Below are 17,538 nucleotides of genomic sequence, written 5' to 3'. Positions count from 1 at the left end.
CCCCCCCCCCCGCCCTTCTCTCTTTTACTCCTTCTTTTTTTTTTGTTTTAAATACCACTGCGCGTGCACGCGATTATTCGTGTCTCGCGTGAAAACATCCACGCCGTGAATAGCAATTTACCGGCTCTACTCATCGATCCGATCCGCAATTACGCGTTCGTCGCAATACCGACGAGGTAGTACAAAGTGACAGGCATGATTGACGGTCGGAAAATAAAGGGAAGCGTGGCAAAAGCACGACGGCGGCGGCCGCATGTGTCGCGGGACTTTCTATCTTCGCCGCAAAATATGCGTTATGGAATTGTATTTCAAGAACGCATCGAATATCGTCGATTCTCTCACTGCTTCGAATAGCACCATGACGATCGTGGTGGTCTATATTTAGAATCTCTTTAGTTTATTAAATTCCGTTTCTTCTATTTATACGCGCTGGGAAGCACTCCCGGCTTTTCGTCAATGAGGCGTTCCTGGAAAACGACCGTATTTACAATGCAACTTTATAGGAAGTCTCGTGAGTCGGCTTTACACGTGCAAAACATCCTACAAATTCAATTCTCTCAATATCATCAACTGTTGCTCATAAATGACGATTCATCGTCCAACAACATATATATCGTATCGATTATAATTATATAAAATCCCTTAAACTGTAAACAGCAGGCATTATTAAGGCATTTAGTGCATTATCGTTATCGTTATCTGGTTCCAAGATAAATTTGCAGTTGCAAAATAATTCCTGTCACGTGCGTTCTACGGCACAAACGTAGGTGACGTAATTGTCGGAGCAATGAATGAAGCGTAACGATGGTGCTTAATCCGCCAGTTTTGTACCTCGCGACTTCGCAGGAAAGCTTTGTATTTCACAATAAGCAAATTAATTTGCATTTCGAGCTGGAAATAACATAATCGATACGGTTAAATTTACGATCAAAATGACAGTGGCGGGTATTGTCGTTAAATTTCAAATTAATATATTTCATAGTTTATGTTACTGTAAGAATAATATATCATTATTAATAACGTCAATTAAAAATACATATTCATTGACATATTATTAAATTTGATATTAAATTTGGAGGAATTATATAGATATTATATCATATATTGATATTAAATGTAGAAATTAACATTTCATCAAATAACGCAACGTCAATCAGAATGAGGTGCATCTTGTGAAACGTATTTTCGCGTGCCGTCTCCCCAGCCTCAGAATAGCGACATTGCGTCTAATCGTAATTCCGCCTTGATCTCGTATTGCAAAAGCCAACGACCGACGGTGTGAATTTACCACCTGAACGGTGTAATTCGATAAAGTACGTATTTCTGTTCGTCGAAACATTCGTTCGGCGAGATTTACGAATATTCAAGGAGCGAAAAATATTCTTCTAGAAAGATTCGGCGAATATGCCTAATATAGCATATTTCGCTGCCACCTGCGTGCGTTAAGATCCTAATTTATACTTTTTACATTTTGTCAATTTGTACTATGTATTAAATCTCGGCAACCTCTCGCAATAAGTTATCTCGTCACGAATAGCCGGTGCGCCGCTCTCGCAGACGTGTGGTGACTTGCGAAAAGAAGCGAGATCCCAAGCTCAAGGGTGACAGCTTATCAGATATGTTCAACGAAATCTAATTATTTTCCGAATTTACGGTACTCTCGATACGGGCACTAGATATCTCAATTTATACCCGCGATAAGTACAAATCGTGTAACTGCGTAGTTGTGGTAATTGCCGATAATAATCGTGAGACCGAAGTTGCACTAAAGAACGAGAGAGAAAGAGAGAGAGAGAGAGAGGGGGGAGAAAGGAAGAAACCTATTTCAAATTGAAAGAAAAGTCAGATCGATTAATTTTTCTGAGTCATTAAACATTATTACATTATTATTTATTAAATTAAAGAGATACGAGAAAAAAGAAATTTTGAGAACATAATAATCAACAAACTATTGTTTATCATGATCACGATAAATCATCTCTGAACCTTTCTATCAAAACCGGATATTTATCATGAGAGGTGAGAAGTAAAAAAAAAACTTGGAGATAAGTATATGATACATTATCCAATCGAATTATCAATTTGCATGTTAAATATAATATATCCGTATCGGATTGAAGTGTAACTTGAGCAATGTATTCACAATATAGTACCGTGAATACACATGTGGCAAATTGTGTCGTATCATGCTCCGAAATTACAGTGACATGATGATATGATTTCTACGCCGCAGAGAAGCCGGACGTAGATTACGTAAAACCTATCAATCTTACTACACGGAGAGAATGCTAATAGTTTTTTTCTTTTTCATATGAATTCTTCTCAATTTTATTATGTTTCTACTACGCAGAAATAGACTGTCAATAAGCTCTATTTTGCAAAGATTTATATAGTCAATTTTGTTAAAAACATAATTTTTTTAATAACACATTTCATGCTAAAATTGCTGAAATATAAATTCTAATTCTATTTTGTTAACGGGATAGAAATCCCTTTGGTGCTGTAGTAAACACCGCAGGAATCAAGATCCCTTCTAATTACATAATATCATGATACCTATCCTAAATTGTTTTATCAATTAAAAAAAACAAAACAGTACGTATGAAACAAAAGATTAATAAATTAGTGCAGAATGTCGATCTGTTTCTCAGCTAAAAAGTTTTTTAATAATTTTTACTATAATTATAAAATCTAATTTTTACTAGAATTTCTCTCTGTGTAGTAAAGGCAACGTGTAACTCTTGCCATTCAGCACAATTTTCGACGATATCTGGATTCCTTCATTTTACGACGATTCGTGAATTTGCACGAATCGGCAGACGAAATTTTTGCTGAATATCTCACGAAAATAACAGATTTATCGTCAGTGACTCGCTTCACTTCTCCCCACCTTGCCGCCGTCGATTAAAATTGTCGACGAACGGCCGGGGCATATTAATTATAATAATTTCGTACACGAGCAGAGCGTAAGCGTCAACATTTGGTCTCGATTAATGAACGTAATAACTCTATAACATCACGGAGTTACTGCGCCGTGAGCAAATTTGTATTAGTTAACCCGTAATAACACAGGTTAAATGCTGGGATAATTGAGGCACCGGATAAGAGCGGGTGCTATGAGTCGTGCTCACTTGAATTGTTCGGCAAAATCGGCTTAACGTTCGTCTGTGGCTCACAAGGGAGAAAGAAAGAAAGGAAGGATAAAACACAAGGAGAGGAAACGATATCGTTTTCAGTTGATTTCTCGGACGCATATAGTTTGAACTGTTTCAAGAAACACCTACGCATTGATGCCTTCCTCATTTTATTTTCTTGTTCTCTTTTTGCTGTATTAAAAGGTTATAGGATTCTAACAGGAGTAAAAATTAGTCCAAATTTCGGAAGTTGTAAGTTAATAGGAATATAAATTTTTTGTTATATATGTCTATTAACAATATATATTAATAATGTTACATATATCTATACTGAATACTATTTTGGTTCTATATCTTAACAGTATCTTGGTTCAGTATCTATCTAGAGAAAGTTAGATGTTGGTGAACAACATCTTAATTATGTTGCCCTATCCTGGCCCTAACAGGAGTAATCTGAAATCAATATCAATCTTTTTTATTTATTTATATATTTCAATTTTATTTATATATTTCAATAGCAATTTTTTTTATTTATTTTATTTATTAAGGTTATAGAATTATGGGTTCTTACAGAGCATATTTAAAAGAAACAATATTTCGCAAAATGGGAGTTATAAGAGGTAAAATTTGATTTTTGCACTGACAAATTTGAGCCTGTAAAATAAATAAATAAAAGGTGGCCTTGAAATTTGCGAAAAGCCTCTGTGAACAGACACAGATAATTATGATAAAGATTTAAAACGTTAAGTTGATGAAATAAGTCACCGCTTTCAAGTTATCGTGGTTACAGTTGAAGGAAAATACTATTTCAAGAATAATGTGTTTAAAGTAAATTAAAATGAATTTTTTTCAATTCTTTTAGAAAGATATTTTGTTAAACGTACACTTAATAGATATACATAATAAGAAATTTATACTCCTATTAATTTACAGCTTTTTATTTTACAGCTTTTTTTACAGCTATTAATTTACAACTTTCCAAATTTTATTCCTAATTTTTACTCCTGTCAAGGTCCTGTAACCCCTTAATCAGCACGAGTGATTATCACTACATCGAAATAAATACAGAAAATACATCAAAGATATGCAGGAAAAATTCAGTCAGTATGTGACGGCAGTCGCGTCATTGATAATCTTCCCTGCATATCTTCGGTGCATTTTTCGTTCAATGTGCTTCGTAGAAATCGGAAAATGCTTGTTGTTATTAACGGTTTCGTTGACCGAAATGAACAATCTGCTCATTAGCGGCTTGCGACTAAGACTTGTCGCGGAAACGCTTTTTATCAGCTTATATCATTTTTGCTTGCATTTACATTATTTAAGAAGCGATAAGACAAATGTGATAATGTAACCGTATATCAGAATGACGTTGCATTTAGGCGCGTCATTAATCTTGCGAACCTATCGTTTTTCTTCTATTTTTATGCGTCGTCTGTCATTCTGGAGGGAGACAACCTTGTTTAATTCACGCATCGTCTTTCATGCGAATTCACGCGACTTAAAGTCGCGCTTTGATGTCGAGAGACGTTGAATAACAATTCGTGTAACAGATAATAATAATCTCAAATGATTCGAATAACCATGATGCCTTTATCTGAAAGCCAGAATTAGTCTGAATATAAATTACCATTGATATGGATATCGGTATCTCTCATTGATTTCCCCAAGCTCGATAAGTCTCATCTCGCGAAATTTACCATTTCAGCTCAAAATGATAGTTTTGCTATAATACATATATTTTCTACTGTACAACAGGTACTCTCAGACAACTCGAATAACTCTGAATCATTCGTCTGAGCTAAAATTCACTAATAGTTGAATATAAATTATTATACTAAGAGAAAATATCTAAGAAATGAAAAAATATTTATTCGGTAAGTACTAATAACGTATTTACTTATACTAAAATATCATAATTTTTAAATAGAAAGATATGCATTTTCTTAAAGCCGTTTTTAGCTTCTCATAAAAGCAATTATTTCTTCCGTTTAAATTAATTCTGTTAAAAGAATTTAGATTTAAGTAAAAGTATATTATTAGTACCCACTGAATAAATATTTTTCCGATATTTTTTCTCTTAGTGTGTCGGATTGGTACACCTCAGAACGATTTTCTTGAGCTCGGCAAGTTCCATCTCGTACAATTCACTATTTCGGTCTAAAATTATATTTTTGCTGTAGCGTACTGTATTTTTTACAAACGACAAAGTCGTATCTCTGAGGAATATCTTTAAAACGTTGGCACATTTTGTAGTCCGCAGAATTCTCAGCATCGCTGGAGGATAAATTGTGCCAAGCCTTCATAAGTTGCTTAACCAAGAAGACGAAATAGTTCTTAAGATATCGCGTTCGTTAAATTCCTACAACGTGGGCTGTAAGGAAAGGTAGGAATCGTAATATCACGATCTTCTCGTACATTGAATGTGTGATACTGTTTGCGAAACAGCTGTGTGGATAAAAAACAGTTTGGTTGATCTAAGAGAGGCATCTCGGTTGAGATCAAGGATACTTCGTGGTCCCTAATACCAAGATTATAATTCTCTGGACTGCGGTCAAAAAGTCGACTCGTAAAGTTGCACCAACTTCGTGGCTGACTCATCCCGAGTTAGACCGCTGGACCGTGCGTCTTTTTTTTACTTCATCTCATTCCTTTGGAATTCGACGTATATGAGCGTGCGAGGAAGATAAAGAGAGGGAAAGAGGGGAGAGGGAAAGAATGAAGGAGCAGACCGGTATGCGATATGTGATACATTGCTCGATATTTGTAAAAGAGTCTAGTACATGTATAGTCACGTTTGCAGCTTGCGGACGAAGGTAAGAAATGGCTCGGGACATTTATGAAATATTCCATAACGTATGTCTTTTAACCTTTTCAGGGATATTTGCGTGTATCTGTATCATATATAGATACGTTTAATTTTTCTTTTTTAATTCAAACATTGTGTTAGTAAACATGTAACGGGCAATATTGTGAATAAACATTCACGACAATATTCCACAAGAAAAAGGATTTATCATTATACGATTGACAGATGTTATATTTACGTCACTTTAAGATTAAGTGATTTTCCTCTGATTTTAATGAATTCGTCCCTGTGGATAGAAAATTCTTAATGCACTCGAATAAACGTCACTTGTTTCAAGTATTTTATAAGTTTATGTACTCGCAAATCTATCACGAGTTCATTATGAACATCGACTTTATTCAGAATTCTCAATCCTGGTAAGCATTTCAATCAAGAATATTATATTGAAACAAAAATTTTCGGTTTCTTTATTATACACGAAGATGAATAAAGTGTTTTTTCGATAAAATTTTATGAAATTATCTTGTAAAGAAAACAAAGTTTTTTTTTGAATGCATGATAATAAACTTTCTTTATATTTATCATGAGTATATTTTTAAGAGTATTATCGAGAATTTTACTTTTCACTATATAAAGTCATCTCTTTTAAGATAAGAAAAGTAAACTAAGAATAATCCAGCTTATTCTCAGCAGTAGAATTATATTTTTCTGAATGTGAAGAGATTATAATTATCATTGTGATATTATCATTGTGTACGCCTGGTCTACGATTACATTAAAGACGTTCGTGAATTGCGGACGATACCTGCATGTAACGTGCTCGCAGGTGCGATCGTAAATGATTAAATTTTCAACGTGGAAAGAATACTGATGCGGCGATATTTATGAATTCGGTTTGAATATAGATATCGCGAAGTGTGACGCAGATCGCCGGTGCAACTCAACTGTTCTATGCGAGAAAAAGATAGAGGGAGAGAGAATCATCAATCGTCAATACATTTCATTTTATCAAGAATTAATGATTCATTGATCACCGACCTGCCTAAATAAATGCCACTTGGGCGTTTCAGAGCTGTAGCCGCGAATAATACTTGGTCGAGACCAACAGATGTTATTCGAGGTATCACTGATTTATTGAATTGAATATATAAGTGGGCTTATAGAACGCAGCTGTTAAAACGTGAGAATACACTGAAACGTGTTCGTTATCTTGTGTCAAGAGTTGCGATTGCACTATCGTTTATCATAGTTTCAATAATTTCGCCTGATCTTTAAAATTATGTCGTTTTTCAAGTAACGCGTACTGCTCAACGTTTGCACAGCTTTTGGATTTTTTTTTTTCAAAGCAAAATACACAGAATACATGATATATGAAATGGTATACTATAATCTTACCCTAAGTTACAAGATAACGTGACATCAATAGCCCCTAACAGAAATCACGTACAATTCGCGGCTTTGTATTCATGGTTATTTGCGTGTGACTCAGTTTTTATATTCCTACAAATCTAGAATACTCAATTGAAGTTTTCTTTCGTCTTGCAAAGCACATTCTATGTGGCGGTGCGTAAGACGAACATATCTATCGAGCGAATCGTGACCGATTGACCCCAACGAGACACCGTTTTATACTTATACATATCTCGTAAAAAGAGACATTCAGGCGACTATCGATTTAATACCTAGCGATCGTTAATACATAGAGCGTCTTTACATCTTTCGCGGCCTTAGCGAACGGAGCAAGCCACTGATAGTAACAACCGGCTTCCTATACGAAGAATGCTTCTTTTCCTTTTTTTGTTCAACGAACGATTATCGCGTTATCCCCACGAGGAAACAAATTCCACTATCGCCCATCGATCCGACTTCCCTATGTGAGATACGACGTATAATGGAACTACTATACGCACGAGTGTCTGTAAGCCGATCGCGCATATTTATACACGTTCTGAATAATGGCTCATTGTCAGTTAAGAAACTCACTCACGCTCAGTCACTGTCAACTAGGTTCGATCGATATCAGTGCGATCGCGCGTTACGACTATTCCGCCATCTCCATAACGCGATTTCCCTTCGATAGACCTCGCGATAAGACGTCTTCTTGACTCTCTGAAAATTTTCACGGTGGAGATCTGCATCATCACTTGCAATAGAGTTCAAACATTCGAACCAGAGAAAGAAAACTTTGCAATAAAAATTACTGGAGAACCTTGTGACTGAGGAATATATCGACATTCTGCCTTCATTTGTTACTCCTTTTAGTCTAATGTGTTTTTTATTGACATTTTGAAAACTGAAACCTAACATTAACACTTTGTTATCACGGTTCGCTATCATTATATATTCAGAGAATTCTCTCTACAGCGCACCTCGTATTTTTGTTTTGACATAATTGTGGAAAATGGACTTAATAATAATGTTTAATAATGTGAACATAGAAAAAGAAATTTTTGCTGTAACACATATGTATGTGACGCTGGTCCTTGATGAAAAATCGTTGTGTGATGCTGATAAAGGACCCTTTAAAAAAAAATCGTATTATATGGAAAAGATATTATAGTTTTTTTCACATAAAAATTCCCTCTTTACAATTTTATGTTTTTAGCAAGAATAGAACTGTTAGTAAGCTCTGTTTTTTAAGAAACATAATAAATGTCGCTAGAAATGTAACAGATTTTATGGTAGCACATTTAAAAATTCCTGAAATATATATTATAAATAAAACTTTAAATAAAGTGTAATTAAAATATGAGTAAAAATATAATATAACTAACATATTAAAAAGAAGATGATAACAAATTACTACGAAATACCGATCTATTCTTCGATTACAAAATTCTATAGTGATTTTTTTTTTTTTATAAAAATTATCTTTATGTATGTCTCTTAGGAAAATTTACTGTTTCTTAACAAAATTAACTCTATCGACAATCCCTGCAGTATATAGAAAACGTGGTCAAATTGAATAGAATTTTTATAAAAAAAATAGCTATACGTGTGGAAAGGCATTGAAAACTACACGAAGAAAATATTATAGCTTTTCTTGCACTTTTTTTCAATCTAAAAATATCGTAAATTTTTTAATAGCAGGCGACTCCTAAAATATAGATAACATAAAATCAAGAAATAATAATTTGAGGCAGAAAGTCGATATGTTCCTCCGTTACAAAACTTCATATTAATTGTTGCTGTAAAATTCTCTCCGTACACCATTTCTACATCTTCGACTTTGGAACTTTTTCGATGCCAAGCTCGCGCGAGGAGAAGGCCGAGAAGCGAAAAAAATTGAGATAACTCCGGGCCCGCGGTTACCTTGTTTGTCACTTTTCACAAGTGTGACCGATGAATTGACGTAAAAACTTGTTATGCAAAATGCAACAGTTTGCTCGAATTTTCCTGGCTGATACAGCGGTTGGAAGCATTTCTCAATATTGCCGATGATATATTGTTGATTTACTATATCACACTTGAAAAATTATCTCCATTGTTATTGTTATTATCTACCGACGTCTCTGATCGCAATAGAGAAGAGTTATTTGTAAGTGTAATGTTTCAATTTGTACAGCTTCGTCAACAGCGGTACACTGAGACGCACAGGACAACAAAAATAGATAATAATAATAATTGTGCAAAGCAGAAGATTAAGATCCGACGATTGAAATCTAAAAATGACGGTTGAATTCTAAAAATTCTCTCTGTACACCATTTCATCGCACTGAGAGAAAATAGTTGGAGTAACTATAATCTCACTATATTTTATAGTTTATCTAAACATGAAAATATAGCAGAATACACACAGGCTTATAGTCACCATTTTATTACTCTATGTATATAGTAAAGCGCACTTTGGGAATATAGTTACATGTACCTATATTTGCCAAATATTCCAATTGTATTGACTATATAAAATATTTAATTTCTCTTATCATTCAATATTTGCTACTTTATCATATTTTTTATTTCAAATAATTATAATTCTTGGTAAAAGTTTTACATAGATCAATTATACTATGCTTATATTGTAAATACTACAAACATTATGGTGACATTTACTATAAAAGTGATATTCCTAACTATAATCTTTTTACTATGCCATTATAGTTCCAAATATCATACATTTTTCTCTTAGTATGCGTATCCTTCAGTTCCATATTGTACGTATCATTGACGCTTCAATAGTTCTCCCTTATTTTTTACGATCACGCATATATTTCTCTTGATAATTAAATTAATAAAATTAAATTTCTTTAAAAGTTTCTTTTATCGCGTTTTCATCTTTTCCTCGTCTAATTAGATACATCTTGTTGCGTTGGTAGATTCTACCTTTCCTCTCGTAGAAAATCTATCTCGGCGACACGGCGATGTCGTAATGCAACTTTAAGTCGAACTATCGTTAATTCTCTCTTCTCCGCAGACGATCTTCACAAAGTGATGCTGCTATTCTTAACCATAAGCCTCGCAACGAAAGTGGATCGTGCGGCGCGCACGGCACGAATTAACGAGACGCTCTTTTCGATTATTCACGGAGCAGATTATTTCGAGCAGAAGTAACGAATAATGACGAGAACAAGCTGTGAGGATAAGTCGATTTCGATCGCGCTACACACCATGCATCTCATTAACCCCGCTCTATTCTCGACACTTTCTACACTTTCCCGTAATAAGTCATCCGTAGGCACGACGTGAACGAATATAAGTTCTATTTTATCGCTCTATGCATCTCTCTGTTGATTATTCACTCGTCAATATTACAAGTTTGTGTTCTGTCGCTTTATTTTTCAATGCAGTTACGCGCGCTACACTGAGAGAAAAATATATGATATTTGGAACTATAATGGCATAGTAAAAAGATTATAGTTAGGAATATAATTTTTATAGTAAATGTTACCATAATATTTGTAATATTTACAATATTAGCATAGTATAACTGATCCGTGTAAAATTTTTACCAAGAATTATAATTATTTGAAATAAAAAATATAGTAAGGTAGCAAATATTGAATGGTAAGAGAAATTAACTATTTTATATAGTCAATACAATTGGAATATTTGGCAAATATAGGTACATGTAACTATATTCCCAAAAGGTGCTTTACCATATATATAGAGTAATAAGATGGTGACTATAAATCTGTGTTTATTCCACTATATCTTCATGTTTAGATGAACTATAAATATATGTTTGAGGCCAAAACGAACTATAAAATATAGTGAGATTATAGTTATTCCAACTATTTTTTTCTCTCAGTATACTTTTATACTTTAAAAACAGCAGTTTGAGATACAAAATATATAAGTAGGATTAAATTTTTATATTAAATTCTTTTTTCCTGTTAATTTTTTTCATAAAACTGCACGAAACTAAGCCATTTTCAACGGTTGATCGGCGAGGATGATTTTTTTGTCGCCTCATGTCACGGTAATTGTACTTCGCGGACTGGCCGAGCGTTAGAGGGTAGGAAACGCGCCGCGAGTGAAGGCCGTTGACGAACGAAGGTTACCACTTTTACTTTTTAGCGGACGACTTATGCGTCGTTTATCTCTTGTAATCTTGCATCGCCGTGCGCGCCGAGTGACTCATAAATTGCTCGTCGTAAAGTGTACAGGCTGCAGTAAGGTGATATTGTTCATTAGGACGCTATATAGGAGAGGAAGACTGCGACATTATAAAAGAAGAATCGCCCTGGTTTATCTTATCGACTGTATGCACGCTTCATTTACGATTACGCAGAAAATCTTCAGTAACAACGCAGTTCGTTTGTTTTTCCTCTCATTTTGCCAACACACGGTTGATAATTCGTGTAGAATACGTAACACTCGTACACGTCATCGGTTAAAAAAACTGAACCAATTATTGCAACACGCGTGTACTTTGACTTATCATTGAATTTCTCGAGGAAAGAATATCAGGCGTTTCTTCCGCTCTACCTCGTTAAACGTTCACAGATGCGGCACAGATCGCGCAGACTGCGCGATTGTCTACACGAGCGAGAAAGGAAAGAAAAAAAAGAAACTAATAGCTCTACATATGCGTCTTTATTATGTAATGATCTCGTCTGCCGCGAATGTGAAGAATGTTGAAACTTCCGTAATTAAAGGTTAGACACAGTGCGAGTAAAAATGACAGGCACTACTAACTCATAATTCCTCAATTACACGCTTACGAGCCATTAACGTGCCGTATGCACGACATTATGCAATCGTATTTTTGCAACGAAGTAATTTCTCAATTCAACAAAGTAATCTCCCGACGACTTGTCATTCTCGTTGCAGCGCTCGAGCAGACCGACGACCACCGGATCACGGTGAATCTGTCTTGCGGAGATTTGCTTGTGTCAGATATACGAGAAGGAAAAATGCAGAACGAATGTAACGTCGACGATAACGATGTCATTTACAAGGATGTTGTAATTATAGGTGAGTACGGGATGTCTCAATTTCAACACACGATTTAATTATTCTTTGAGATAAATGAGACCTAAAAATCGCTAAAAAAGAGATTTTAAAGAATTAATGACGGAATAACAATAAGCGTGTTTACCAACGTCACATTGCACGTTGAGAATGTCGAAGACCCAAATATCTTTACGATTTGATCCTTTTTGATTGCAATTCCGCCGCGTATTATATATCTGATGACGCTACGATAATCGAGACTGACGAACTTCCAGCTTTGGTCATTAATCAAAAATTTCCTATGAATAAAATAATCGACTAATCAGTAGTTAAAAACAATCAATCGTCATATATAACGTCACAAATAGTTCCATCAATTGATGAAATTAATTGTTAATCAAACATTAATGTGGTTGATTATATACTGATTAATAATTAATTTCCTCAATCGACAGAATTCGTAATTTTGCATATAACGAATAATTAATTTTAATTATTGTTTTGCTGGTTATTTTAGTTAAAGATAATTTTAACTGACTGATATGAACTTTTTATTCTCCGCCGAAGCTTGGAATTAATTGACTATAGAATTTAAGGCCTCGTTACCGCGTATCGTAAAAGGCAAGGTTAGTATATAAGTCGAAAAAAAATCACACGGCGAACCGGATCTTAAGCATGTTGTGGGGGTGCTTAGGAAACGGGCCCAGCGGGATATGCTTGTCGTACATGCTCGCCGGAAACTGGCCTTACTACACCGGCGAGCCCCATCCTGGCGACGACATGCTCACGGCGCGGCTGAACTTTAACGTAACAAACGCCAGCGAAGAGGAGGTCGAGGAAGATGCGAACGCCAACAAACGGCACCAATGCTCCGAGACCGGTGTCGTCAGGACAGCGCAAGAGGGTGGGTTAGCTCGCAGCACGCGCAATAAGCTGGAATGTCTGTCTTCTGGTATCGAGGGCAGAGGCGGTGGACGACCCTTGGCCCTCCTGATGGACCAACTGCAGCATCCATGCGTAGACGCCGGCCTGGACGTGCCGTCACTTCTCGATTGGAGATCCGCCAGCGAGTGTCCCGAGCACAGGATCGTGGACCACATTGTCCTCGGCAAGGGCCAACCTGGCGGCGCCTGGCAGGTACGCGGCGCTAACGATACTTCGCTCTCGCTCTTTCTCTCTTGTTCTCGAGCGAGATATGCGTCAGATGCTGCAGGCGTATAAAATTGTCTGCCGTGAGATAAAAATGGGGCTCGATAGATAGAAGACAAGATAATATTGCGATGGTGCGAAATAATAAGGGAGAAAGGCCGAAGTTGATGTTTAGAGATTTGTATTATATGTAAATGAGAATACATGGTTATGATAGTATTAGTTTTAATATGTTCAACTTGCCATAAGTTTAATTTTTGTCCATTTTAATTCTCATTAGTCTATGGATCCCAATGTGCTGACCATCAGTCTAAGCCGATGGATGTCCCTTCCTGACTTGGATCTGAGGCACTGGGAGAAACTTGTCGAGGCTGAGCAATTACAGAAGTCGGTGTTGGCGGAGAGCGACATGTGCGCGTACATACGGCAGGAAAAACTGAACGTCTGCAAGACAGCCAGTCGAGTCTCCGTGGGTACCGTAGCCGCTTATTACAAGGACTACGTGCGTAGAAAAGGCCTGAAGCAATACTTCCGATGGTACGTATTTGAAAGTGTCTCTATACGAGCAACAGCCCTGTTATCAATGTCAATGCAGACTTTCACGAAGGTAATCTATTGCAGCGGGACCACAGTTACTTCAGTAAGAACGAATTCGGATTCGCCCGAGAACAAAAGAGGGTATAACTGGATCGTGGACGGCTACGAGAACAAGAGCGGCAAGCGATTTCGATATCAATGTAAGAGAGCGATCCTTGCGACCGGCACGACCGACTTGTCGAATCAGCTGGGCGTCTCAGGGGAGAAAATATACGATTGGGTGACACACGATCTCAACGATCTCGAGACTCGTCTGGAACGTTTATTCGATGAATATGGTACGTCGATGCGTTCGTCTATATTATAACACACATCAATCACGAAGAAAGAAAATCCAATTCAGCAATTCCTCTGGTAACTTGGCTTTCCCGAATAACCAATTCGCTCGTTCGCGAATCGCGTGATGTTCGTTTGCGTCTCATATTCATCTGTGAAATCGCTCATTGCAGACGAAAGTACGGCTGACGAGCAAGAGCATCCCGTGTTAGTGGTAGGAGCCGGCCTCAGCGCAGCCGACGCAGTCATGGCCGCGCGCTTTCGCGGCATACCCGTGCTACACGCATTCCGCAACTCGACGAACGAGTGGGGTAAAGAGACCGCGGTCAAGATAAATAGCAGTTACGACCGACTGCAATGGTTGCCCAGTGCTATTTATCCGGAGTACCACAAGGTATATGAAATGATGGCCGACGGAGGCACCAATTATCCTCTCTACAAGTCGCTGCCAGGATACACGCTTGTGAGTCTCGATGAAGATGATGGTGACGAAGGAATCGACGTAAACCCCAGGAGAATGGCCACTCTGTCTGCTCCAGATGGGCAGCTGCACACGTTTCAAGTGTCGACCGCGGCTATTCTTATCGGTGAGTTTGATACTAGTCTTTGTTTTACGATAAAAGTCGAGTTAATAAAAGTCGAACATTATCTTTATTGATTGATCTAAAGTTATTCTCCGGGGATTAGTCAGTCGGTTTTGACTCATCGGTTGAACATTCCGTTTCAGGATACAAACCCGATTTATCTTACTTGGAAGGCAGCGGTGTCAGGCTAGGTAAAATTGCAGACCGACCAATTGACAGCAAATCGAATCCGATCGAGATCGACGATATCACGTATGAGGTGATCAAGGCACCGACGAAGGGACTTTACGCACTGGGGCCTTTGGTCGGCGATAATTTCGTTCGCTTCGTCCTGGGTGGTGCGTTTGGAATTTTGGCACACATCTTGTGCACCACGAACACGTGAAAGCCGTTGACAGCCGTTCGCGAGAGCCGATCGTGTCTTAATAAAATTGTATTATATACAGACGTATTGAGACAATGAAGATTGTGTGACTTGTACTGCTCAAATTATGTGAGTGCTGAAAGACTACCGCTTTAGCTCTTAACACTAACGTCGGCGGTAACGCTCGGTAAATCTGTTTGTACATACTATTGAAGTTATTTTTATATTCCTTTTCACATTACCGAGATAGAACCACAGATGTTTTAACTATTTCGGTACGGTATATTGCGTGAGGCATATCGCAGAAGCCAAAGCCAGTTGATTCGTCGATATATACCCATCGGAACGAGAGAACTGTGTTCGAGGTCTGATCACACAGAGAATGTTGCGTGATCAGTCACTGTAGCTAATATTTGGCCATAACGAGTGTTGTCTACACGAGAATTATAATCCATACCGGAAAAGTTGAGTATACATAGCTATTTAGATATTTCATCCCTTAGTGGGGGAAAAAGGCCGAAGAGATCATTACAATGTTCATCAGCGATAGCGTACACAGGTGCGGTAAAAGATGACAATTGATACTTCTCTACCTTCGATCTATATTCATACCTGATAACATTCCATTCGGCAAATAAATTGCGTAAAAGTGGCCGGTAGAAACAGTACAGTTTCACGTAATTTGTTGTTTAATAGGTATTATCGACAAATACACTTGTCATGATTCACAAGCCCTCGATATGCGAGTGCATACAAATACCACTCCTTGTAGAGTGTATACACGAACTGGTGGAAATATATATCATAATGAGCTTCGTGAGAAGGAGATGTCAACCATCTGCGATTACGCAGACGATACGATGAAATTCGCGATATAAATTGCGACATTACTCAGTGTGTACTTATGATCGGTCAATATTTGCCTTTTTACAGTTACGTTAAACACGCATTTTCTTAGACACATCTACTTATAATGATTAAAGGATTTTTAATCATTTTCATTCTTGCGAAATCGAATATATTTATCTTGAATCGACCGGATCGCAATTGTGCTCGTTTGAACGCACAAGTATTTACACACGTGTGAATCAACTAAAATATTCACATTATTTTTTTCCGAGTCACGTGCGCACATAAGAGTATATCTCACGAAATGATTATCGTATGTTTGTTTTGACGCGAAATCTTCGATCCATCGTGATATACCTCTGCATCTCTTATTAATAAGCTGTGATTACTTTAATAATGCAGTAGGCTAGTAATGCTTTTTTATTAATATAAGCTATACATCAGTAATAATGCCTTTTTAGTACAAAACGTTTTTGTTTAACTCTCGTTTTGTTAAATGTTGATCTTGACATTTATTTACATTTAATTTACAAGCATACTTTATCGTTTATAATTTATATGATTCTTTTTACAATACTTAATGCGTAAACATGTAAAAAAGTGTACTATTGTATAATTTAAATTATATAATATATATTACATAATATGTATATTATAGTAAAAGTTAATTTTCTACACCTAAAGATGGGTTAGAGAAAAAAAGAAATGTGTTTTTTTTTGTCATTATATTTTAAGCAAATTTTCACGTTAATATTTGATGATATTCTATGAAAAGAATGAAAAATATTTTTTTGTCATATCAGACTTACATTATATAGACTTATATGGTAATACGTACTGTAACAGGAAGCCTAATGTATTTAGATATGACGTTATAACAAATTATATAATAATAACGGCAACACTGAACATAGTATTTAGTAAGTGCTATAAATATTACAGTGTGCATAAGGAATCAAATGAATATTGTAACATATTGATTTATAGCATAGTGATATATGCGTGAGATTTTTAGAAATTTTATTGATATAAACATTGATATACATATGTGTATATATGTGTGTATATGTGTGAATATATATATATATATATATATATACACACACACACATATATATATACATATATTTAGTTCAATAATAATAACAACAATGCGTATGTGTGAACACAAAAATACTTAACACACAATCTGTGATAGGAGGTGCAATGTTCAAGAAGTTAATATAAAGTGCAATGAAATAGCTAAAAATAAATAAATCAAATCTTGAATATATTATATAGTAACAAATATATATACACACATTACTCAACTACTAAATCAACCATACCATAAATAGAAATAAACTATTAAACGTCATAAATTCACGATGTGCTATTGCAATG

General features: G+C 36.2%; 1 protein-coding gene across 2 annotated transcripts in view; it reads left to right on the top strand.

The window, feature by feature from the left end:
* Nucleotides 1–17,428, top strand: part of LOC116841737 (oxidative stress-induced growth inhibitor 1-like) — a 24,744-nt gene extending 7,316 nt beyond the window's left edge. For both annotated transcript variants that reach the window (XM_032810047.1, XM_032810046.1), the window contains exons 2-7: nt 12,214–12,357; nt 13,031–13,473; nt 13,766–14,022; nt 14,107–14,360; nt 14,532–14,945; nt 15,086–17,428. In XM_032810047.1, coding sequence (XP_032665938.1) covers nt 12,297–12,357; nt 13,031–13,473; nt 13,766–14,022; nt 14,107–14,360; nt 14,532–14,945; nt 15,086–15,327 — 1,671 coding nt within the window. In that variant the 5' untranslated portion in view covers nt 12,214–12,296 and the 3' untranslated portion in view covers nt 15,328–17,428. The remainder of the gene's footprint in view (nt 1–12,213; nt 12,358–13,030; nt 13,474–13,765; nt 14,023–14,106; nt 14,361–14,531; nt 14,946–15,085) is intronic.
* Nucleotides 17,429–17,538: the final 110 nt, after the last annotated feature.

This window comes from Odontomachus brunneus, unplaced genomic scaffold (genome assembly GCF_010583005.1).
Source record: "Odontomachus brunneus isolate Ranch 3 - 2012 unplaced genomic scaffold, Obru_v1 Obru_scaffold_018, whole genome shotgun sequence".
NCBI classification, from domain to species: Eukaryota; Metazoa; Arthropoda; class Insecta; order Hymenoptera; family Formicidae; genus Odontomachus; species Odontomachus brunneus.
Note: the sequence above shows the minus strand (reverse complement) of the source record. Positions and strands in the feature narration are given on the sequence as shown.